Genomic DNA, 25,846 nt, shown 5'->3' on the forward strand with positions numbered 1-25,846 from the left:
AAAAAATCCCCTCTCCGTTTCTCCAAAGTTGCTTTTAGGAATGAGTTCATAAAGGAAATTATTCCACAGGAGCTGACTGGGACTAGCTACACCTATTTCCTGAGAAGAGTTTCCACAGGATGGCAGATTCTCTCTTTATTTCCCAGAAGCAAGGGGCAGGGGGAAAGCCTGGAACTCAGGTCTCTGTGGGTGTTTTCTGATCCCCTTTCTTCTATGTGAATATATAACTCTCCTTTCCCATTTTTTTTACAAGAATAATTCAACTTTAGCACATAGGGCTGGAAAAACACAGTTCTCCACCTTGTTTAACTTATTAACATGTTACCCCCCCAATTTAAATATAGAATTATATTGAAAGCCTTGCATAGACTAGGGACTCGATAAATATCAATATTTATTAAATAAGGTGTGACTGGAAATTCAGTTTATGTTTAAAAGATTATATTAACTTAGTTCAGGATTAATTATTGCCCAATGTAGGATAGAAAATGTTAATTTTTTTCAAACTCTCAATAATTTCAGGAGTAAAAACAAAGGTATTTTGGGTATCAAATTTAGATTAGTGATTACTCTGGGAAGAAAAGGAAAGAAAATAGGACCAAGGGGAGCACACATGTGAGCCATTGAGTTCAATGTTTTATTTCTTTGGTTGGGTGATGTAAAAATGGATGTGTGCTTTATTTTACTTATTTCCTTCTATCTTTCTCAAATATTTTATTTTAAAAATTGGCTTAAAGAAAGTAAATACTTTGAGAATGGTATCTTTAAATCTTGGAGCTCTAATAATGCTACTATACCAGATCCCAAACTTAAGATCTCATTCTCATTTTGGTGAAGGATTTTAGTAATAAAATGTTTATTTTAAAGATTTTATTTTTATTTATTCTTTTGGTTTCTTACAATATGGTTATTTTTATTGGTGCCTCATAATTATACATAGCGGGATTCATTATGCCACATTCATATACGCGCATCATTTGATCAATCTCATTCCCTAATATCTTATTTTTCCTTTCCCTACTCCCTTCCTTTCCCTGTTCTACTTGCTCTACTCAACTGATCTCCCTTTTCTTATGATTATTAGTATTATCATTATCATTATTTAGTGCATTCTAATTATATACATTGTGGTATATTCTTACATAGATATACTGTAATCTGGTAGATTTCATTCCTTAGAGACTAATATTAAACAAAATAAGACCTATTTAAACAAAATAAGACCTTTCATTCCTTAGAGACTAATATTAAACAAAATAAGATTTAAAAAAGTTGAGCTATTAGTAGGCATAAAAATTCTGAGTGGCAATAGGATTTTTGACATTTATTGTAAACTAATTTTTTTTTTGTAGTTGTAGATGGACAGCATGCCTTTATTTTATTTGTTTATTTTCATGTGGTGCTGAGGATCAAACCCAGTGCCTCACACATGCTAGGCAAGTGCCCTGCCACTGAGCTACAGCCCTAGCCCTGTATACTAATTCTTTTTAATTAATCAATTTTTAATTAATTAATTTTTAACATATGACAGCGGAATATATTACGATTCATATTACACAACCAGGGATATGAACAATTGAGCTCTAAAGATTTTATTTTTTATTTGCTCACATTTATCTTTGGCTTTGGCATTGAACAGATCTATAACTAAATCTCAGTTCTACAACTGCTAGGTCATGGGACTTTAATCATTTGATATTTCCAAGGCTCAGTTTCCTCTTTTGTAAAAATAGAATTAGCCCAGGGCTGGGGTTGTGGCACAGAGGTAGAGTACTCACCTAGCATGTGTGAGGTACTGGGTTCGATCCTCAGCACTACATTAAAAAAAAATAAATAAAGGTATTATGTCCACCTATAAATAAATATTTACAAAACAGAATTATCCCAGCCAGGTCTCTATGATGAACAGGGAATGAAATAGCAAGTGTGAACACATTAGCTTCAGTATCTTCTTTATCCTTCCACTTTTACCAATTGTTTGAGATTTTGACTTCAAAAGGAAAAAAAAAGTAAATTTTAGGGTCAGTAGAATATAGACAATTATGCAAATATAATGAAAGAAATTCATTACTAACAAGGCTCGTGGTGCTAGATCCATATACAGTATTAGTATTATTTTTTCCTTCTTAAATCTGATACTTCTCATTTCTCATCTAAACTTACCATGGCTTATTCAAGTATAGTTGTTTTAAAAAATCATTTTATTTTTGTCATTAATCACAGAACCTTCACAGACAAAATGTGTCTCATTCTAGGACTTCTATCTCCTTACCTATCCTTTCTTCAAGACTAAAATTCTTTTTTTTTTTTTTTTGAGAGAGAGAGAGAGAGAATATCTTTTTTTTTTTTTTTGTAGATGACACAACACAATGCCTTTATGTTTATGTAGTGCTGAGAATCGAACCCTGGTCCTGCCTGTGCTAGGTGAGCGCTCTACTGCTGAGCCATAATCCCAGCCCCAAGACCAAAATTCTTATCCAAATACTTTACTTTCAGCGGTGGATGAGACTGTATGTATTTAAATAATTTTTAAATCCTTTAGTTGCACACCGCATAATGGTCACTTCTATAAGTCACACGATTTGGATTCCAGTCCCACCTCTTCCACATGTTGATGATGTAACCCACCTAACCTTTACAGTTTTTTGAGTCTACATTTTTTTTCTATTCTATATGGAGTAGATGATCCTTAACTATATTAACAGCTCTTGCTGTCTTCTTTTTTAATAAATATTTTTTTAGTTGTAGATGGACACAATACCTTTGATTTATTTATTTTTATGTGGTGCTGAGGATCGAACCCAGTGCCTCACACATGCTAGGCAAGTGCTCCACCACTGAACTACAACCCCAGCCCCTCTTGATGACTTCTCAATGCGTACAGCAACCTAACAGGAAATCTGGCAATATCACTTTCCATGAGAAATATTGCTCACATAACTGTGTTTTTGTGAAAAACTATGAACTTATACTTTCACTTTCCACCCCTATTCAAGATTTTGACTTCAAAAAATATACAAAGGAAAAAAAATTCAGTTAGAAACTGATGGCTTCTTCTGAATATTGGGCATGGACTTTGGCACTGTCCTTGCCCAGGAACTGCTAGCCTGTAGCATTCTCAGGGTTTGGGGTGACGCTTCCAATGGAGCCACATTTTTCAGAAGGAGTTCAAAGAGGTCAAAAAATGGACTCAGTGGAAGGATTTTTCTTTGCATCTCTTCTTAAGATAAAAGTAAAAATGTTCGTGCCATACTTTTATAGTCCAGTAGAAACTTTTTCTTTGTTTCTTCCTTTTATTTTTTATTTTTATTTTTTTAAGATAGGGCGGCAGGAGAGAATAGAGGAAAAAGATGCACTGAAAACAATATGAAGGTCATTCATGTTGGAAGGTGGTGTCTTGGGAAAAATTACAATACTGGAGAGAGAAGAAAAAGACCCTCCCGCAATTTCCCAATATTTTTATCCAGGTGGAATCTGGTTTAAGTGAGCTGGAAGCCCAAAGGAAAAACATGAAGAGATGGTGGAAGAAGAGCAGCCTGCCTTGTGTCTGTGCATGTGTGGGATTAACTCACTGACACTAATTGTATTTTATTGCACGGATGCTTCCCCTTTCTCCTCCTCCTTTCCTCTGTGGTCCCTGGCCTCTGCAGCTGTGCTTGTCAGGTCCCTAAACTGGCTCTATTTCCACCTCCTCAGGGCATCATCCTGCTCTGCTCCTCCCTGGGGGCAGGAGCTGGGGGTGTGTGATTGGTGTTGGTATTTGTGGGTGAAGATGTAGATCAATTTTCAGAAATGAATAGCTTCAGGCAGAATTATATGATTATAACAATAACAAAACCCCTCGAAAAACCAAGCCAAACCTTGTATAAATTTAATTAAAACTCTTTCCAAAATTCGGAAGACAATTGTTTACTTTTAAAAAAATAAGGTGGGTCTATTTTAAAAATTCTTTCTTCTCTTCTCCATCCTTTGATCCCTTAGACAAAAGAGGAATGCAGGAAGTGAGTGACTTCTACCCTTTGTGTAGGAGTGCCTTTGAGCACTGTAGCTAGTCTCTTTAGGTAACTAGTTAGAATTGATAGCATTTGCTATCAACTATAATTAGTCACTGAAATGCTAAATAATTTGCTCAAGTTCATATGGACAACTCAGAGCAGAGTCAAGGCTAGCCCCCAGGAGAAAAGACCACATAATTAAGCCAGGAAAGATTGCTAAGCATCTAGACAGAAATGGTACCTGTAGGTACTGGCAGGAGCGTTCTTGTTGACACGACTCGGACTTCACCATGGCCTGGTCCATGTTCACTGAGGCTTTCTGGTAAACCTCCCGGGCTCGGCTCACGGTGAGAGTGGAGGACCAAGCGCTCTTCTTTAGCAGCGGAGCGTCCAGGTTGACGGGCAGGTTGGCACAGGTGGAGCACTTGACGTCATTGTTACTCCGGGAGGCCTTCACCGCCTGCTCGCTGATGGTGTTGTAGGCCTCCATGAAGTACTGCGAGGCCGAGCGATCGGGGCACCTGCCCATGGTCATCACGCCCGAGGGCGCGTGGTAGATGCACATGTCACCGTCCAGGTTGTCGTCGGAGCTCCACCAGCCCGGGGAGGTGGGAGAGGCGTTGGATCGGGCCTTGGGCTCCGTGCGCCGCTCCTTGCTCTTGCTGCGCTTGCCATACCTCACCGTCTGCGTCTCATCAGGGCTGGCCTTGCCCCCGTTGACGCTGCCCTTGGATGGCCCTTCCAGGGAGTGCGACTTGGTGAAGAGCTTCTGGACGGAGTGGACCAGGTGCCGGATGCGACCCGGGCTGTCGCTGCGGTGCTCCACGGCGGTGCGCTTGTACTGCAGCGTGTGGTAGCCATCTCTGTTGAGGGGCAGCTGCCTCTCAAACTGGTCCAGCAGGTTGGCGGGGATGCGGTTCGCCTTGGTGGCCAGCGTGCGGGGCACCAGGGCGCACTCGTCCTTGAGCTCCTGCTGCGAGGTGTAGTGCCGTCGCGGGAAGGTGCTGCTGGCCAGCGGGTCGCTGAAGGGTCCCACGCACTCGGCCTGGAACGAGTTCCGCTGCGTGTAGTAAGGGTGGTCGGCAGGATGGTGCTCCACCGGGCTCAGCAGGTAGGGCTTGCGGTCCGAGTGGTGCGACAGCGAGTCACAGGTGGAATCACAGGTGATCCCGTGGTGATGGCTGCGGCTGCCCGATAACCCTTTCATTGCTGACGGGAAGCAACCGCCGGGGTCATGGGCACCCCGTCAAGTCCCAGACCCGTCTTGGGTAAAGACCTGAGGGAATCAAGAACAAGAGTGGGGAGAATGGTTAGCTCACTCTTTCCTTGGCACATAGCCATGGCTCGCTGTGTACTAACTTTTGGTTTTCTGGAAGAAGAACTTATCCCTGTCTCTAAAAATCACTTTAATGCATCATTGAAAAAGCTCTCTCTCATCTCTGTAGGGCAGGAAAGTTCACCCCAAAGCTGGAGCCAAGAGATGGTAGTGCTAAAAGTTATCAAAGGGGGAAAAAGAAACTATAAATTGTTTTAAACAAATAATTCCCATCAGTCCCACAACTGAATGGGTCTTTCCCCACTTGTTTCTCTGGTTGTATTCTTAACTGTATTTTAATCATAATTAGAGCATACCCAAAGAACTCCATTTCTCTGAAAAACCATTGCTGCTACTCCTGGCAGTGAGAATTAGTTCCTCTTGTGCTTTGGTGGCATTTAAACACAGTCCTCAGAATCTACACTATTGTTTGCTTCTGGTTCTGTCTTTTAGCTAAAGGACCTTGAAGCTGGGCTTACCTCTTAGACACCTTTAACTCCTGCTACCTGGGTCTGAGCCAGCCCTTAGGCACATAGTGAAAATTCCATAAGTGAGAAAAGAAATGTGAGTGAAAAACAAGAACAAAAGAAGCCAGGGGCATCTTAAAAGTTCAGGCTATATCTTTATATATTGTCAGAAATTCTGTGGGAACAATTAAAATATGCAAATGATCCCCATCCCCAGGTTACTCAGAGCTGAAAGGAGATGTGCCAAATAAATCAGAGATGTAGAGAAAATCTGTCCATGGATTTCTGTCATCTGAGAGTCAAGTGTTTCCTCTAAACAAACTAAAAGCAGATAGAGAACAAATATTGAATTGGCTCTGTATCAGGATATTTACTCTTACTTGTTCTTATAGTTTGGATGCTAAATGCCCACCAAAGGCCATGTGTTGAAGGCTGAGTCTCTGGCATTACTGGGAAGTGATGGAACTTGGAGGAGGTGGGGTCTAGTGGGAGGAAGTTAGGTCTTTGGGGGTGTGCCCTTGTAGGGGATATTGGGACCTTGGTCTCTTCCTTTTTCTCACTCCTTTTGCATCCTGGCAGCCAAGAGGTGAAGAAGTTTTCTCCACGGCACATTTCTGCTGTGATGTGTTGTCTTGCCATAGACCCAAAGCAACAGGGTCAAGCAACCATGCTCCAACACCTCTGAAACAGCCAAAATAACCTTTTTCTTTCATTAATTTGATTTTCACATTTTTTTTTTTTGGTCACAGTGATAGAAGGCTGACTTACACACTGATTTAAGGTTACTGGTTAAATGTTCAGATGACAAAATGTCCAGAAAAAAAGGTTCTTGAAAAGTTCTTGAGGTCATGAGAAAAGGACTTTGGGCTTAATGTTCATCTCAGTAGATAAGTCACTTCTGTAGAACTATGTGGTGGGAACTTACGGTGAGTTCATATCCAAGCTCAGGACTTCCCCAAGCCTAAGTAGCACCAGGGTGGAAGATTTTCTTCTGACTAACACAGTGTGTTCGTCAAGAGCTGACTTGATTTCCTGCTGACAGCCTGATTTTTTTTTAAAAGCTTCCTACAATACAAAAATTGTCATATGAAGAGTTGTCCTGAAAAACCAAAATGACTTTCTAAAAATATCACAAATGTCATTTCAGATATTCAAAGAGGGAGAGATAAATGGCTAATTAATAAACAAAACCCAAATAAAACATCCACACTTGGTGACAGACGTGGACTTTTGAGAGGGCAGGTCTTGCCTTTTTTATGGTGCATTAGTGCATCTGTGAGCTTATGACAATGTTGCCAATCTCTGTTCACATTGAGTCTCCTTTTTGATTCCTGCCTCTTACTTTCTGGATTCAGGACAAATGATGGGGGTGGGGGTGGGGGTGGGGGTGATTTTATCACTTTTGAAATTGGTTAGTCTACTAAATTATGAGCTCCTTGAGGGAAGGGATTCTGTTTTTGCCCATCCAGTGTCTAGCAAAGTGCCATCCCATCCAGTGGTGGGAATACCAGAAAGTACTTTTTCAGTGATTTAATGCATTAATGCAAAATTTCCCAAAGTGGCCCATACTGTGATTCAAGCGGCATCTGCTTAGTGAAAACATGATTATGTGGCAAAGGAAGGACCAGAGCCAAGAAAGGATGCCCCAAATTCAGGAGGGACCCTTTCACAGGCATTCCAGGGAGCAGTGGTTTGCAGAGCAAGGCAGGAGACAGGCAGGTAGATGCTCCTTCTGCACCTGTTAGCCTTTGACTTCTGACTTTCCCCAATCCACTGAAAAATATCATCACTCTTGAAGTTCTACCTGCCTGGAAGTTAAAGTCTGGGGTGTTCTCCTGGCCTGGTAACCACAGGATGTCTAGAGAGAGAATGATCTGCCTGGAGGAGCAAGAGAGACTAATACCTAACTAGTCAAAAAAAAAAAATAAATAAAAAGAAAGACAGAAACTTGGGAATGATGACACTTGTGGATCAGTGTGTTAGTCAGCTTTGTACCACTGTGACAAATACCTGAGTTAGCAACTTAAAGCAAGAAAGGGTTCGTTTGGCTCATGGTCTGAGTGGTTTCAGTCCATGTCACTGGACTACATTGCTTTGGGCCTGTTGTGGCACAGTACAACATGGTGAGAGTCTGGGTGGAGAAGGATGCTCACCTTGTGGCGGCCAGGAAGTGAGAGAGAGGAAGGGGCTGGGGTCCCAATATTCCCCACAAGGATACACCACCAGTGATCTAACTTCCTTCCACTAGGCTCCACTACCTGAAGGTTCCACAACCTCCCAGTAGTGCCCCAGGCTGGCGACCAAGCCTTTAGCACATGGGCCTCTGTAGGACACTTGATACCTAAATCATAATGTCCAGGAAGAGCCCATTGAAGAGGCACTAATGCAAAAGGAAAACCCGGACAGATTTCTATGAAGTTAGGATCCTAAGAGTAGGCTGTAGCAAGAAAGAAGGAGCAAAACTGTGGTGCAAACTAATTTATGAGGACATCTCTCTATATATAATCCAAGGTCCCATTGAAGTCATCTTTGCCCTTCAAATATGCACTTAAAAATAAAAAATAAAAAAGAATAATGCAGTAGGATTATAGCCACATAATAAGTCTTATGATTACACAGAATAGAACCTTGACATATAGAATAACATGCTACAAGCTTCGAACTTTCCTTCTGAAGCAGCTGGGGGTTGGAGAGATATTTTGTTCTCAATAAAATGTGAAACTTGCAAGAGCTGAAAACGTAAATTAAAGGTATTTACTTCAAAATGTACAAGATTAGTTTAATCAGGTTTCAATGATTAACTTGTGAGTAGTGTTTTACCTGAGGACAACCAGAGCAAATGAAGAACATTTTTAAGGCCACTAATGATGAATTAAATTAAATTATGTAACTAATGGTAATTTCTTTAAATTAAACATATACAGTAGGATATTTACTAAGATTTAAGTGAGTTATTTTCAGCACAGTGGCAAGAAACTATATTTCTAAGAGAGTAACAAATTGCATCAGTGATAAATAAGTTAACTTGCTTCCTTGTTTACTTAAGATTGGTGAAGGAGTATTGAGATTTTGGTCCCTTTTCTCTATGATGTAGGTAAATAAGATTCTAAAATGACAATAAACAATACAATAAAATAAGATCCTAAAATTACAATAAACAATCATAAACATTTTAAAATCTTTAACCTCTCTTTTTGATCAAGGTCAAATAAATGACTTAATTCCAGGACTTTTATGTAGGAAACCCCATATCCTCTTCTATACTCTTGTCATTTTAAAAGTAAAACATGTCAATTTGTGTTTATAGAATACAGCAACACATTTGATGACTTTATGGTAAGCAGGGGCAGAGGTTTGAAAATCCTAATGCTGTTGATAGTGGCCGGACGATTGCTGCGGGCATCTACTAGGAAAGTCTTGATCTTTCTTCTCTCCTTCACTACTTTCCTCTTTCCTTAATTTTTTTTTCATTTTTATTTTTCTTGCTATGTAATGATTATACAGAATAATGGGTTTCATCACTTTACTCTTCAAGTCCTTTTCCAGAACATTTATCTTTGTCATTTTTTCTCATCTTAATTAATGTTTATAAGTGGCATCCATTTATAGCAGCTCAATTCACAATAGCTAAGCTATGGAACCAAGCTAGTACCCCTCAACAGATGAATGGATAAAGAAAATGTGGTATATATACACAACGGAATATTACTCAGCCAAAAAGAAGAATGAAATCATGGCATTTGCTGGTAAATGGATGGAACTGGAGACTATAATGCTAAGTGAAATAAGCCAATCTCCCCAAATCAAAAGCTGAATGTTCTCGCTGATGTGTGGATTCTAACATACAGAAAAGGAGGGGAGCAGAATAGAAGTTCATGGGATTAGACAAAGGGAATGAAGGTGAAGAAATGGAGGATGGGAGTAGGAAGGAGAATGAATTGGACATAACTTTCCTATGTTCACATATGAATATATTCATATATGAATACATGACTAGTATAACTCTACACCATGTGCCACCTCAAGAATGGGTAGTTATACTCCATGTATGTATGATATGTCAAAATACATTCTACTATCATGTACATCTAAAAGAATAAAAAAAGTGGCATCCATAGGTATCACTGGCTTCCTTCCACCTGTCATGTGACCAACAGCATCAGTACAAAGCAAGAAGTGAGCATCTCTCCTGTGCACAGCCCAGAGCTTACTTCTGCAAAGATGACCAAATGCACACAGAGAATCCATACTGGTCAAAGGGGTTATGATGATCACAGAGAAATGATTTAATAATTAAAAAAAAAGCTAAATAATGGTTCTCCCCATTTTATGCATTCTTAGAGAAAGAAACTGCTAGTCCTAGAAATAGATTTTGTTTGGCTGTAACACTTTCTGAAAATAGAGGGGACACTGTCTTTTTATGCCTTGTTCTCTGAGCAGACATGTAGAATGTGGTCAACCTGCCTTCATGAGGGTTTCTATGACTACAGTGATTCGCTCCAATTTCTCCTTATTCACTATGACTTCAAAATTGCGCTTTGTTGTCCTCCTAAGTTCAATTTTATCATCAGATCCTATGTCCTGATGTTTGGCTTGGAGAAGTTGTTGACTCTTTTGGTGACCACGTGAGAAGCTCTGCGTGAGACGCACACTGTTTTTTTTTTTTTTTTCCAGAGTTCCCACACCTGGAATGGAAGCACTGCTCTACAGATGATGACTGAAGCAAGAATGATTAAGCACTGGGAAGGAGATTCTCAAGGTGGGTAATTTATCAGACTCAAGGAAACAAACAAACAGACCACATTTCAGAAGATGCTGACAAGAGGAAAATCGACTCGCAAAGCTGGCAAGTCCTTATTTCACTTTGATTTCTTTGCATGTCTTTATTTAGAGCTGCTGTTCTTGATTTTTTTCTTTTACATGCAGAGGGAAGACCAGCTGAAGGACCTTCCCTGTCTTATTCAGTGAGGACTGATAGTCAAGCAATCACTGCTGGCTTTGGAGAGAACACCATGGTGGCTGGAGGACCCTGACAAGGAGAACAGGGAACACCGTGTTCTGCACTGGGAGACAGCAGGAAGGGGAGATCTCTACCAATCTTTTCAGGGTCAGGCTACCTTTTTGGACTCCATCCATTTGCCTGCAACCTGCCTGTGACAGCTAATCACATTCAGCTGAAGAGAAATAAAGGATTCTCTTATCAAAAAGTGCAAAGTAGTCCCTGAATAATGACGGCTTCACCCAATCTCCTTAGATGGGCACAGGGACAGTCTGACTAATGGAATATAATTTGAAATGGCATGCGCCATTTTTGGAAAAGATCTCTAAAGTTATCTGTACTACCTCCCTGGATGGGGTGCAGATTTGAGGGCTGGGTGAGCAGTGATCTAATATCATGACATAGAGTTACATCTGAAGATGAGAGAAGTGCAAGATAAAGCTGCTGGCCACTGCGGCATGCCATAGCAGCCCCACATAGGTACTTCTGCATTTCATTTATGCGACAGGAAACAGATTTCAGTTTTGTTTACACCTCTGTGATTTTGCATTCTGTCATTTTGTTTCCTGACACTTGTACTGAATCTATTCCTTAGAGAGATAGGGGGCCAATGTCAATCACAGAGACTTGTGGTAAGTTATGCTGGATACAGAGCTGTAGCTTACCGACTGCTGTACTCCATTAGAGGGATTTAAACAAGATGGTAGCATGGTCATGTGTGTACTAAAGGGCTCTGTGTTTGTCCTTCAAGAATAGGTTTAGGGTTGTGGGGGAGCAAGAAATTCTTAATGAAGCAACTACTTCTAGCAGGGCAGTTCAAAAGACAGGAATCAGTGTAAACAGGGAACTCAACAGAGGTGACAGTGTGAGTTAACATTGCCCGAAGACTTCTTTTCATATATTTCCTGGCCTTCTAGTTTATAGCTGTAAAAGACAACTGAAAGCCATTCTCTTCCACTTTTGCAAGGTTCTCTGCTTGAAGATTTCCAGGTGTTTTTGCTATGACTCGAGTGGGTCCCCTGAAGGTTCATCTGTTGGGAGATTGGTCTCCAGTGTGGTGGTGTTGAGAGATGGTGGGATCTTTCAGAGGTGAAACCCAGTAAGATGGGGTCCTTCCCCTCTATTGGCCTTCTATGTGATACCTCTATATCACATGTGCTCCTGCCATCATGGTGTCATCAGCCACAGGTGATGCAGCCAGAGGAACCCTCACCAGAGCCAGAACTACGCCACTGCACTTTCAGACTCCAAAACTGTGAGCGAAGTGAAACTTTTTCTTTGCAAGTACACAGCCTCAGGTATTGCATTATAGTAACAAAAAATGGACTAACATGGTTGTTTGCTTAAGAGTGTACAAATACTCTTAGAGCACCTTTGAATAAGCACAGTCTGAAACACCAATTATATTACTCAAAGCACAATAGTAAGCCATTTTATAGATGCGGAATGTATTTTGGCTTTTCATTAACATTAATTGCTATCCTAATCATCTGCAGTTGGATTTTGTTTGTGAATACCTCCTTCAATCAGCCTGTTCCTACAAATAAATCCTTTTGAAGGCATTTCTCTTTCAAAAGATATGGTATTATACAAAGAAAAAAAAACAAAGCAATTCAAACCTTCTCCAATTTAGTCACAGTAGGCAGCACAATTACAATCACCTTCATCTCCACACAAAGCCTTAAAAAGTGGTTGTATAACAGTTTCTGAGAATAAAATGGTGGAGCATGGTTCCTTGAGAAATGGCCTAACAGGCCATCATTAATATCGGTGCATGCTTATTGCTGGTTGGGCAAAACGTTGTAGGTCTTAGGAGAGAATTTTTATGTGGAGACACTCCAGGCAGCAAATTGTAAAATATCATAACATTCTTTTGGATTGAGATGGTTTGAATGTGACTGGCTTGATTCTATGGGACCTTGGAGATGTGTTTCCAATAGAAATATTATCTCTGGATTTTGAGGACAGGGTTTTCTTAGCTAAGCCTACAAACAGGTTGCCCTGGGAAAGAATGTGGTCACCTTGACCAGCAATGGCCAATGGTCCTTCCCAAGGCATGTGGGCAGAGGAACACCTTGAGAGGGTACAATTGATACATGCAGAATGTTCACAGAGCAGAGCAAAAGCCATGAGTATCTACTAAAAAAAAAGAGAGAAAGAGTTGAGAAAAACTTATATAAGCCATGGATTAATCTAAAAAAATCAAGGAACAATGATAGAATAAAGCTGTTTAAGAAGATAAACAGTCCTGAAAGAAGATGAAAAAACACAAAAAACAAAAACAATCTAAACCTCATACACCACAACTTGAAAAGAAGCAGTGGAAGTAGCCTCTGATGAGAACCAAGTTATTTTTGTCTTCATGTCTCATAACTAGCTAAAGAGTCTTGTGAACGTGTTTTGGCACATTCTAGACAAGTAATTTCACAGCCAGATTATATATTACCTGAACCAAATTTTCTCCTTTAAATTCCCCTTTTTTAATTGCTTTTGTATTTTGTACAAAGTTTGCTGTATACATCTGCTTTACTGAGCCTGGGAGGCCCAAAAAAGTACCTATTGTGAAGCCCTTTGTGGTATCTGTTCAGCCAACACCTGCTTTGGGGAGTTTCTTCCCTACATACAGCATCTGCTGGGGACATCTTGGCTGGGGCTGTCGAAGGCAATCACCACATTCTCTGAGCTGATCACATAGGGGTTGAAAACCGAATGCAGGGACATCCATCCACAGGCTCAACTTGGCTAATCATTTTCTCACTCTGAAGAATTTAAATGGGAATATTCTCAGAGTCACTGGACCCTGGTGAGCTTCTCTATGAGATCAAGTAGAGGAAGGGCCTGCACTGGCACCAAAGAAAGCCAGAACTGCCTGCTATTGCCAAGGCCCCTGCAGAGGAAGTGAGTGTAGAGAGAGGGAAGGAGCCCATCCAGGATCCACGTAGCCCAGGGAAAGAAACAGAGAGAAGAAGCCCAACAATCTTCTCTGTTTGAGAGGCCAGTTCCCTTCCCAGTGTGGCTGAGATCATGAGGCGATCTATGATGGTAGGATTCCCTTAACTCATTCAAATAAAGGAGACCCATCTACCCAGCTGGAGTTGCTACAAATTTCCCAGAACCACCGCCACCTGGTTTATGTCCAAGCAGGGCCAAGCGTGAATCTGTTTCAGAAGCAGCCTCATTGGAGTTAGCCAGGGAGTCTTCCTATAGCTTTACACCCACTTAAATATTAATTGCCTCTGAAAAATTATGCACACTCAAGGGTCTGAATTAGAATAAGATATATTCCATGGTTGCATAATTCTGTTGCAAGGGATTCTACTGTTATGCATACCTAAAAAGAACCAATAAGAAATGATGCACATTCATTCACATTTTACTTTCACTTTTCAAAGCTCTCAGCAATGCCTGCCTATGTGAGAAAGAAGTGGGCAGATACCATGGCAGAGGTGAGGGGAAGGACAGACTCTGTAAGCAGCCATGTTTAGTATCCTATGGACTCTTTCCTCAGGCCAGTTCATTCTCTGGGCTCAGCAATGATTCCTGTTAGTGGGAATTAGATTTGCAATTCCTCAAACACTGCTCCTTCTTTCTGCTTCCATCTTCTTGTAATTTTTAAAGTGCCTCGTTTTTAATCATCATGCATTAAGCATTTTAACTTCTATTGAACTGTTTTCCATTTTGGGTCTTTCTTCTCCTGAAGCTTCCTACACCCAATCTTTAATTTTAATCAAACAAATCCATTCCCACTAAAGTCTTTGCAAACACATCTGCTGTGCTGGAGAAGAAAACATTTGTTTCTGGATTAAAGTCCTTGGATTAACATTTTGACAGATAGGGTGTTACCCTATGAGGCATCCATCAATATTTTCTTTCAATGTACTGGCATGAAGTCAAATAGAATCAATACATAGGAATTTAATTTATCAGCTATTTATTTTAAAAAACTGTTATTCACATGTGGTACACTAGGCACTGTCAAAAGACTTCCTACATCCCATATTTTCTCGTTCTCTTACTTCCACACTTCCTGCAATCTGCGAGATCTCAGGGTCAGTTCTTCCATTTGTTCCTCAACTCTTCCCTTTTTTCCAATCCCATCAGAGCCTGGTGGTCTCACTTCCTCCCTGGCAATCCCAGGAGACACCGTAGGTCAAGCATTCTTTGGCCAGAACCTACAGCTCCCTTGCCCTATGATCCTTCTGCCTTGACCATTATGAACAATACAAACCAAGGACATCTTTCTGTCCTTCCACACAGAGGCTGCTGAGTGTCACTGGGGATGGTGCTCGTGCCATGTCAAATTCCCAGCGCCCCATCTCAGCTGTACTTCTCACCTAGTTAGGAATAGTAATATGGGTTTCACTGGTTTTGCTCTAGCCATTCCAAGCCCTTGAATCCACTGATGATTTCTCATCTCTGAGGACTCAGTTGGAAAAAGAATGCCAGTAATCAATAGATGCTAAATGAATAAAAAAGGAATGGTCTCTGTGTCCCTAGTAAACATCATAATGATAAACGTTCTTGAGTACCTATACAACAGGCTTGTGTTGACCACTTTAGATGTATGATCTTATATTTAATTCTCAACTAATCCTAGATGGTAAGAACTATAGTAGTCCCTCTTAAAGCACAAAGGATAGGTTCTAACACCTCTAGTGGATGCCTGAAATCTCAGATCATAGCAAACCCTATATCTACTAGGTTGTTCCTATACATGCATATCTATGATGAAGTTCGACTTATAAATTAGGTGCCATAAGTGATCAACAACAATCACTTATTGTATATCTTTGCAAACTCAACATATGATTTTTTTCTTTCCTTATTAGTTTGAGAACTTTTATTTTTTTCACTTAAAGAAAGCACTTTAAGGCTTATTTTGGGGGCACATTAGAATCACCAGCATTACAACTCTTGCACTTTAAAGGTCATTAGTAAATAAAATAAGGATTACTTGAACAGAAATGTTGTTATACCTCGACAGTGGATCTGATAACTGAGATGCCTAAGTGACTAACAGGCAGGTAGTGCGTACAGTGTGAATATGCTGGACAAAGGGATGATTCATGTACTGGGTGAGATGGAGCAGTGACGGTGAAAGATTGTATCGTACTACTCAGAGAAGTATGCAGTTTAAAACTCGTGACTTGTTTATTTCTAGAATTTTCCATTTAATATTTTCAGACCATGGTTAGTTATGGTAATGGAAACTTTGGGAAGTGGAACTGTGGACGGGGGGGTCTAGTATATCTTTGTGTAAGAAAACAGACTTTTAAAAATTAAATAACTTCTCTGAGGTCAGGCAGTACATTTTGAACACAATTCTTTTCGTTGCTATGCTGTAATGATTGCTCTTATCACTTCTAATTTATATATCCTCTTTCTCTCTCTTTCACCTGGTCTTTTCCATAATGCTGACAGCATGACTTGTAATAGAATATGATCTTTGTTACCTGGTCATTTGATCATGTCATTATTCAGCATTTCCTCTTCTTTTTTTAGGGGGGTGTGTGTGTATGGGGGGAATAGTGCTGGGGATCAAACCCAGAGTCTCATGCATGCTAGGCAGGCACTCTACCATTGAGCTACAACCCCATCCCCATTCTTTAGTTTTAAATTCTTCTCAGATCCTTACATCCTTAGGATATAATATAAATCTTTCAATAAGACATAAAGCAGGGAACTTTGTGATCTGGAGTCCCTCTACCAGACAGCCTTGTCCCCTTTCCCCTCCCTCACCCCTAAACCTCACTCTCCAGTAATGCTGCCTTACTTATATTGTTCCCCATATACCATGCTCACCAAATTCTCTGCTTCATACGTCTAAAATACTCACTTCCATTCTCTGAGCAAATTCTTATTCCTCCTTCATGAGCAGGTAAAAATATAGCCTCCTCTTAAAATATTCCATAGCTGAAGGAAACAGGGCAATGATTATCTAATTTACAATCTAGTTGAGAGAATAAATCACATAAACGTGAACAATCAGAGAATAATACAAGTCACAATCTAATCAAGCACTAGATCGTAGGATGCAAATGGCATGTGTAATGCACCAAGCAAAAAGCTTTTGAAAAGAAGCCTATAAGATGCAAAATTGAGGAAGGCTAACACATCTCCATTTGGGAGATTTAGATAGTTTGCACATCCACCAAAAAGAGGTTTAGGACTGCACAATGTCTGCTTTATGTCATGGTCAAATCTAACCATTTCATTTTTTCTCTGGCTTTTTTCAATCCTTCTATTTCTATATGGTCTTTGATGATACTATTCAGATGTTAGCCAGACTGTCTGAGAGCCACATGCTTGACCTCATTGTTAGCCCTGCTACTGGGTTTCTTTCACGGAATTCCTCTTAGATAGTAAGTCACTGGCCTAAGTAGGGATCAACATCAAACAGGTATTTGCATTTGTCATGGTTGTACTACCTTGGCAAAGGGTGACTTGTGCACCACAGGCCATGGACAAAATACCTCTTGGGTTTTAGATTAGCAAAATTGCATGTTAAAGACTTGTCTTTCATCTTGCAGGTAAAAAATTCTGGTAAGAGGAGTGTATTTCCATATCAATTAGAGTGGGGTGTCCCAGATTGAAGACCAGGGAGTTTATTGGAAAATGTATGGCAGAATAGTAATGGCTCTATTACTTTTCTACTTTCATTCTATTTCCTATAGGTCTTCCCTTTATTCCTTTTCATGATTTATATGATCTCACAAACCACTTCAATCTTTTGTGGAAACAAGTGACAGTAGAGGTGACAAGTCTCTATTGATCCAGATAGTTCTGGGTTATGTATGTAAAACACAACGCTTTTTCTCCACTGGATCCCATCAATTGATTATAAAAGTGGTTCTCAAATGTGAGTGTGCATCAGAATCAGCTGGAGGCCTCATTAGAACCCAGAGTTTCTTGAGTGGTTCCCAAGAATTTGCATTTCTAGAAAATTCCCTGGCAATATTGCTGCTGGTCCCAGAAACATACTTTGAGAACTTCTGAATTAGAGTCTCATTTTCTAACATTTGTGATTTTCCCCAGAATACACATCTCCCCTTTTGCCATTAGCTTAAAATCATACTTTTCCTTCAAATTTCAGCCTAATGCCACTTTGTTGGCCAATCTTTTGTTGAAACCTATAGGCAGAGTTAATGTCTGCCATAGATGTTCTCTCTCAGCAATTTATACTTCCATTAGCTACCAAAAATGTCTGTTCTGACTTATTGTCCTGTATGATCATCTCCCACAGGAGACTGTTCAGTTCTGTGAGGTATAGTGAGGTCTCACTTTCCTACAACCATTTGCTAGGAAAGTTCCCCAAACATGGTATGCACTCAATAAACATCAGCTGAATAAATATATGAATGGTAAATCTTCTGCTTGGGAAACAAGGTATTTTCATGTTAAAAATGGTAATTTTATAAAATGACAAAAACTACCCCATTTATAATAGCCTCAAAAAAAAAAAAAAACCAAAAAACAAACAAACTGGGAATCAACCTAACAAAAGACCTCTAAAATGAAAACTACAGAATGCTAAAGAAATAAATCAAAGAAGACCTTAGAAGAAGGAAAGATCTACCTTGCAATTCCAATCAAAATCCCAATGACATTCCTCATAGAAATAGAAAAAGCAGTCATGAAATTCATCTGGAAAAATAAGAGACCCAGAATAGCTAAAGCAATCCTTAGCAAGAAGAGTGGAGCAAGTGTCATCACTATATCAGACCTTAAACTATACTACAGAGCAATAGTAGCAATAGTAACAAAACCAGCATGGTACTGGCACCAAAATAGTCTGGTAGACCAATGATACAGAATAGAGGACACAGAGAATAACCCACATAATTTCAGTTATCTTATACTAGACAAAGGTGCCCAAAACATACATTGGAGAAAAGATAGCCTCTTCAACAAATGGTGTTGGGAAAACTGGAAATCCATATGCAACAAAATGAAATCAAACCCCTATCTCTCACCATACACAAGACTCAACTCAAAGTAGATCAAGGACCTGGAATTAAACCGAGACCCTGCGTCTAATAGAAGAAAATGTAGACCCAGATCTCCATCATATCAGATTAGGTCCCTACATCCTTAATAAGACTCCTATAGCACAAGAATTTAAAATCAATTCTTGGATGGATTCAAGAATCAGTAAAAGGAACAATCAGTGAGGTGAATAGAGAGCCTACAGCTTGGGAGCAAATTTTTACCACTTGCACATCAGATAGAGCACTAATCTCAAATAACCCAACCAATAAATGGACCAAGGAAATAAACAGATACTTCTCAGAAGGTGATATACATACAATCAATCAACAAATATATGAAAGAATGTTCAACATCTCTAGCAATTAGAGAAATTAAAATCAAAACTACTCTCAGATTTCATCTCACTCCAGTCAGAATGGCAGCTATTAAGAATACAAACAACAATAAGTGTTGGCGAGAATATGGGGAAAAAGGCACATTCATACATTGCTGGTGGGATTAAAATGGTGCAACCAACATGGAAAGCAGTATGGAGATTCCTTGGAAAACTGGGAATGGAATCACCATTTGACCCAACTATCCCACTCCTTGGTCTATACCCAAAGGACTTAAAAATAGAATACTATAGAGAAACAGCCTCATCTATGTTTATTGCAGCACAATTCATGATAGCTAAACTGTGGAACCAACCTAGATGCCCTTCAGTAGATGAATGGATACATAAAATGTGGTATATATACAAAATGGAATATTACTCAGCAATAAAAGAGAATAAAATCATGTCATTTGCAGGCACATGGATGGAGTTGGAGAAGATAATGCTAAGTGAAGTTAGCCAATCCCATAAAACCAAATGCCAAAAATGTTTTCTCTGACATAAGGAGGCTGATTTATGGTGGGGTTAGGAAGGGGAACATGGGAGGACTAGACGAACTGTAGATAGGGAAAAGGGGTGAGAGGGGAAGGAAGGGGGCATGGGTATAGGAAAGACAGTGGAATGAGATGGACATCATTACCCTAAGTACATGTATGAAGACACAAATGGTGTGAATATACTTTGTATATAACCAGAGATATGAAAAATTGTGCTCTATATGTGTAATATGAAGTGTAATGCATTCTGCTGTCACATATAACAAATTAGAAAAAAAATAAAAAATGGTTAATTCATAAATAGAATGACTATCTTTTTGCTTTCAATTATGGGTCTTTCTGTACAGAGCCGAGGCACTGTGCTAACCCATGAATATTTGAGCAGCAACTAATGAAGATGGGTGGAGCCTACTTTGCTGCCTCATCCATCCACACACACAAGCTGCATCTGCCCAGAGGCTCCTTCATCCTCCTTCAGCCTCCTCAGCAGTCAGAGGCTCTGAAGCTGCAAGGGAAGTGACTAAAAACTCCCCCAATTCTCTGCACATTCTGAAAACAGGGACTTTTTGTTTAGAAGCAGACTACTACAGATGTTTTCTCTTTCCACAGTGGGATATGGGGTGACTCAATAAGTAATGAAATCATCTAATAGGTCTTTTTGGATGCAGTGACATCCAAAAAGACCTATTAGATTTACTATTGCTTTACTACAGGCCTACTGTGTGCCTGTAACAAGGTGATATTCATTACTTTAAATCCTTGCAAGCTTAGCATAATTTCTCCCTTTTTCAGATGAAAAAAAACTGAGATTCACAGAAGTTAAATAAACTTCCTAAACATGTATAACCACCAAGCAGCTAAGCTAGGAGTTGAAGCCAGGTGTGTGTGATGGAAAGCACATGCTTTTTCTGCCCCACCAATGGCTTTCCTGCTGAACTCCAGGAACCAGCCTCACATGGGGCACCCTCAATCAGTGGATAGCCACAGTCTTTTGGACTCTGACAAATGTTTAGATGCTAAAAGAAAAAAAAAATGAAAACACCAACAATACCATATTTTAATCACCTTTTTGAGGTTTTAAAAATTATGATTGTTTTAATTGTTCCTATTTATGGGGATTACTGTGTGATAATTTGATACATGTATACCAGGTGAAATGATCATTAGTAATTAACATTTCCTTGGCCTCAGCATTACTTAATGGTTGGGGACTTCAACCTCCTTCCTGCTTGTTATCCATAAAGTATATAATAGGTTATCATATTGCCTTCTTATTTATTTTTTTTACAAGAAGACTCATCTAATTAATTAATTAATTTGATAAGCATTTAAGAGGCTAACCAGTGAACTACTCCCTGGGCATGTATAGAGTTACATAAGAATAGGTGGCCCTGAAGTTATGTTCATCATTCAGCAACTGTGTACCAGCCACAGATGCCAGCCTGTGAATCCTGTTCAGCCAAGGACTAGGCTACTCACACCCCTTTCTTTCCACTACCAAGATTGTACATGCTATGGGGGGTGATGTTTTACTGATAACCTTTTGGCTATCAGAAAAAACTCATAAAATTGCTAATATTCATGCATTCCTTTTTACCCCCCACCCCCCCAAAAAATATTGGTTGTATATCTACTCAGTGATGGGTACAGTTCTAGAGACTAGGGATCCCTTAGTGACCACAACTCAAATGTCCATGTCTCCTTGGAAATTGCATTCTGCGTGTTGGGAGACAGATAGTACACAAGTACAATATAAATACACTGGTGATCACTATATTTTATAATTTGTTAGGTATTGACACATTAAATGCTTTTCATAAACAGTCTTTTATAAACTCTTTGCTGGAAGTATTGAAAGTTTTACAAAAATACTGGCTTTCATTTTATTAAAGAGAAAGTTTAGTAAACTTTGTACCATTAGAATATTCCAGTAAATATTAGGAAAGTAGATATATTTTTGTGCCAAATCTGTTCCAGGCACTTTATATGTATTACCCCACTTAATTATCATAACAGCTCCATAAAGCAGGCACTCTTATTATCTTTATTTCCCAGAGGAGGAAAATGAGGTACAGAGAAGTTAAATAATTTACCCGTAGTTAATCCAGCAGTCAGACCTCTGAGCTTGCACAGTGCACCACTGCTATCCTGCCAGTGACAAATTTTGCCTTTGTCGCTCAACACAGTGATAGGTTGTCACCCAGGTGGCAGCATATGGCTGCATAAATTGTGTACAGCACAAACTCGGGGGTGGCGAGGGAGCAAATTGATGTCCTATGGTGCAGCATAATCCTGTGGCTTTGCCCTACCGCTGTGCCGTCACAGAATGTGTTCAATTTAAATAGACTTTATAAGCATAATAGCAAGAAGGCACTGGAGAAAGATCACGCATTCCCTCATTAAATAGAAATGTAGTTATTCACCTACTATTATTATTCACTAGGACAATAACTGAAACCATGAAGACATGTACTCCAGAGACATGTGCAGAATCTATACCTCTACATTTTTCTGTAGACCATTTAAAGTAAAAAAAAAAAAAAGCTAGAAACCTAGAATTTGTGCACTTCTTCATCCAAAATGCGTTTCTGGGTACATATCTTTGAGCTCAACCTGGAGCTTTCAATGTTCACATGGCCACCTGTCCTCACCTATGCTGACATGGAGTGGGGATAGTAATTCACATGGTTCAGGAACACATCCTATGCTAAGTAAGTAAAGACCTGCAGGCCAGGTGAACTATACAAGGAAGGGGGACAAACCCAAAACAAGTACCTCCCTGGGGACATCCACTGAGCAGTCTGCACTGATGCTCCCCATAGCAACCACTGCTGCGCTGCTTTTCCTCTGACCACTAAGGGGTCTTGCTTCCTCTGCCTAAATCGATGTCAGACAAAATTCCATTTAAGTAGGATTGTGAGCTTCATCTCCCAGCCAAATAAATGGGTGGCCTGAGGTTCCAGTGGAGCAGATCTGGGCATGCAATTGCAGACTTGAGGAAACCCTTTGGATGCTCTGGGAATGAAATTCAAATGGGGCTGCTTTACTTACTTGTTCTCTTTATACTGGGCACCTAGGTTTGATCAGATTTTAGAAAACATCCTTACTGTTGCCTTGAACTTAGTCTAGCTTCATTCCAGGCCCAGCCCCTTTAGCTGGAAAGTGATGATCTTCTCTGTCCTACTTTCTGCTTGGGTGGGCTTACAAATGCATTTTTCTTTCTCTTTCCATGGGGGAAGATTTTAAGGAAAATCTACCTCTGTAAATTGCAAGAACACTTTCTTATTCAATTTTTGGAGCCAGGGTCTTTCCCAGGATGGTCTCAGACTCACAATCCTCCTGCCGAGGCCTCTCGAGAAGCTGGGATGACAGGCGTGTACCACTGACAGGTGCAAGAGCAATCTCGCTAAGATCCTTCGTATGTAGCTGGCAGTAACATCACCTTTTTAAAACATGACCAACATTCTATGTTCTTCAGATGAAGAAATCTCTTTAGAATTATTTAACTTAAGCCTTCCATCAAAAATTTACTTTTAGTTGGCCCTTCAGAATAGTTCTGGATCATTGCATGTATACAAAATTCCCAAACTGAACCAAAGCAAAACAACAACAACAAAAAGTTAAAAAGTACATTATAGAGAACAAAATCTTTTTACATATGAATATGAACTATACAAAAAGGATCGGAATGCAGTGGCAGTCATAGTGTAAGACTGACCAAGTTCATGAGAGAATCGAAACGGGCCAGAGAGGGAATTTTACTGGCAAGACAGTTTCTCTTTCCTGTACTTTTCTGGAAGTCTGAGCTAAGTTATGGTGACTCCATCTCTACCAATACCTGACATTATTATTTTTCATCTGGTCCCATGTAGCCCTTTTTAGGAACCCTCACTATCTTTTTCCTTTCTCCACCCTAGATCCCTGTACCTTTAGGCACCCAGGCCCTTGGAAATAACATTTTAGCACTTTTTAAGCATTTCACTCAGTGGAGAGTAGTTATTCTTACATGATTCCGTCTTCCTTCCAGGTGAGAACTCTGTGGGGGATCTATGTGCTCAGCTACTAGCCCAATGCTAGGCACAAAACGTGCTCAATGACTGTTGTATGAATGACCAAAGGAGGGGCAGCCTGTCAGCTTGTTGGCTCACCTATGGACCCCATGAACAAGTTGAAATAGATATTCTAAGACTTGTAAGAAAGGAACATCATACCCCCAGGAGGTTCCACATAAGATTGTGTGAGATTAGACTGGGCTGATTAGAAAAAATGGCCAAGGAGAAAGATACTCAGAAGTGGTCCAAAAGTCATTCTATCCACAAGACCCCTGCCTCTTCTATCCTTTGTGAATGGGGCTTATTTCATGCACTTGGACAAGGGCTTTCTCTGCCTACGTGGTTCTTACTTAACTCATCCTTCAAAATTCAACTCTTTCCCTACTCTATTTCTTATTCACCTTTTACACTGAGCTCTGTCCCCCCCAAGAAGACTCTGCTCTTATTTTCTACTGTCACCAGCCCTCCTTTGAGCTCTCGTTCCTCCCCTTGTGGGGAGATCCAGGCTACACTGAGAGCCAACACACTTTCCACTTTATACCTGGTTCACTGTTCATCAGTAATGAGCTTTATAATTTCCTAAAGCTATGAAAACAGAACCACATAAAGAGACTTTGGAGCTGGTTCCAGGGATGGGGACCTTAATGTGGCTGGGTGTCAGACACATGGTCTTGGTTGTTCTAAGAGGTCATCCATCTATCTTCATGCATAGCTCTGACAGGGGACAAGGTTCTAGCAACTGATCCACAGCCTCCCAGATGCTCACATGTGGCCATATTTTATGGTCTATGTGGGTTATCTTCATTGTATGTTAGCATTTCTGCTCAGCCTAAGAAATACCCGCTTTTTTGTTTTTCTTGGAAAACAAAGATGGGTTATTATCCTTATTCATAACAGCAGGAGGGAAGCAGATAACATATATGGAGTCATAATTAAATCAAATCCTAGAACTAAAGTTTAATTCCTGAGTGATACTAAGCTGAGGGAGAAGTCAAACAAGAGAATCTCAACCTCCTAACTGGTCAATGGGATTCTAACGTGTCCATAGTTCACTGACAGTTTTCCTTGGGCACTATGCGATGATATTGATTGGTGTGCTTTCTGAAATGCCTTCCATCAAACCTGCTCTCAAAGAACAGTATGAATGAAGGCAGAGGAAGTTCACCTGTGCATTCCCAGTTCCAAGCACAGTACTGTCTCAGAGTAAAGAAACTGAGTTTCGGCATTGAAATGAACAGTGAGAAAGCTCCATTTCAATTATCTTTCAGTTTAGTCAAAGCAAAACAACAACAACAAAACAACTCTGTGGATGGTCAGTTTTTCACACCCTTTTACCCTTTTTCTCCCTTTTCAGCAGCTACATTATCAAGCTAGGAGTAACTTTTTTTGATTTCCTTGTTTTTATTTTTATATTGAACTTCCATCTCAAATGGCAAATGGAAATGATATTGTTCATTTTTGAAATGATAAGTGTTCTGAATTAAAATGAATCTATTTGTAGAAAAATATGAAGTAAGAATATACTAAACAAATAATAATAGTACAAGTAGAAATGACCCAAATCATGATGGTGGTATATAAAAGATGGATGTTTGGAAAACACTGACATACAGCAGGTGCTCGATCAGTGTTTATTGGATGGTTAAGTACATCTTGTTTGCATCCCCTCTCTTCTTTCAACTTCTGTAACTTCCATAATCCATCTGATTCTGCCTCGAGTTTGTGCTGTCTTTGCACTCATTTCACATTCTGAGTGGTGTTCCTACCTCCACTGTCTGGTCAGCCCGCTATGCACCAGCATTTGCTCCTCATAAACCTGCCATGGTCCCCTCTCACTGGGTAATGAAATGTTGACTCCAGGTATCCCAGGTCCTCCAAAAGCTGACTCAAATCTATCCTTCCAAATGATCACCCAAGTTTCCCTGCACGAACCACGTGGATGTGTGTGAGTCCCAGGCTATCCCACTGTCTTCCTGGCTCTGAGCCTTTTTCTGGTTGAAAGACCCCCAGAAGCCTACTCATCTTTGAAGGCCCACTCAAATCCTCCTGCCTCCATGAAGCCTTGTTGATTCATTCCATCAGAGCATGATCTACCTCTCCTCTGAGCTCTGGCAGCTCTTCGCCTGTGGGGAAACATTCCCCACGTGTGCATTACA

General features: G+C 40.0%; 1 protein-coding gene across 2 annotated transcripts in view; it reads right to left on the reverse strand.

Annotated features, from left to right (window-relative positions):
- Positions 1–5,202, reverse strand: part of Dlgap1 (DLG associated protein 1) — a 362,352-nt gene extending 357,150 nt beyond the window's left edge. For both annotated transcript variants that reach the window (XM_027942934.3, XM_027942933.3), the window contains exon 1: positions 4,237–5,202. In XM_027942934.3, the coding sequence (XP_027798735.2) occupies positions 4,237–5,202 (966 nt within the window). The remainder of the gene's footprint in view (positions 1–4,236) is intronic.
- Between the last annotated feature and the right edge of the window lie 20,644 nt (positions 5,203–25,846).

Source organism: Marmota flaviventris, chromosome 16 (assembly GCF_047511675.1).
Source record: "Marmota flaviventris isolate mMarFla1 chromosome 16, mMarFla1.hap1, whole genome shotgun sequence".
NCBI classification, from domain to species: Eukaryota; Metazoa; Chordata; class Mammalia; order Rodentia; family Sciuridae; genus Marmota; species Marmota flaviventris.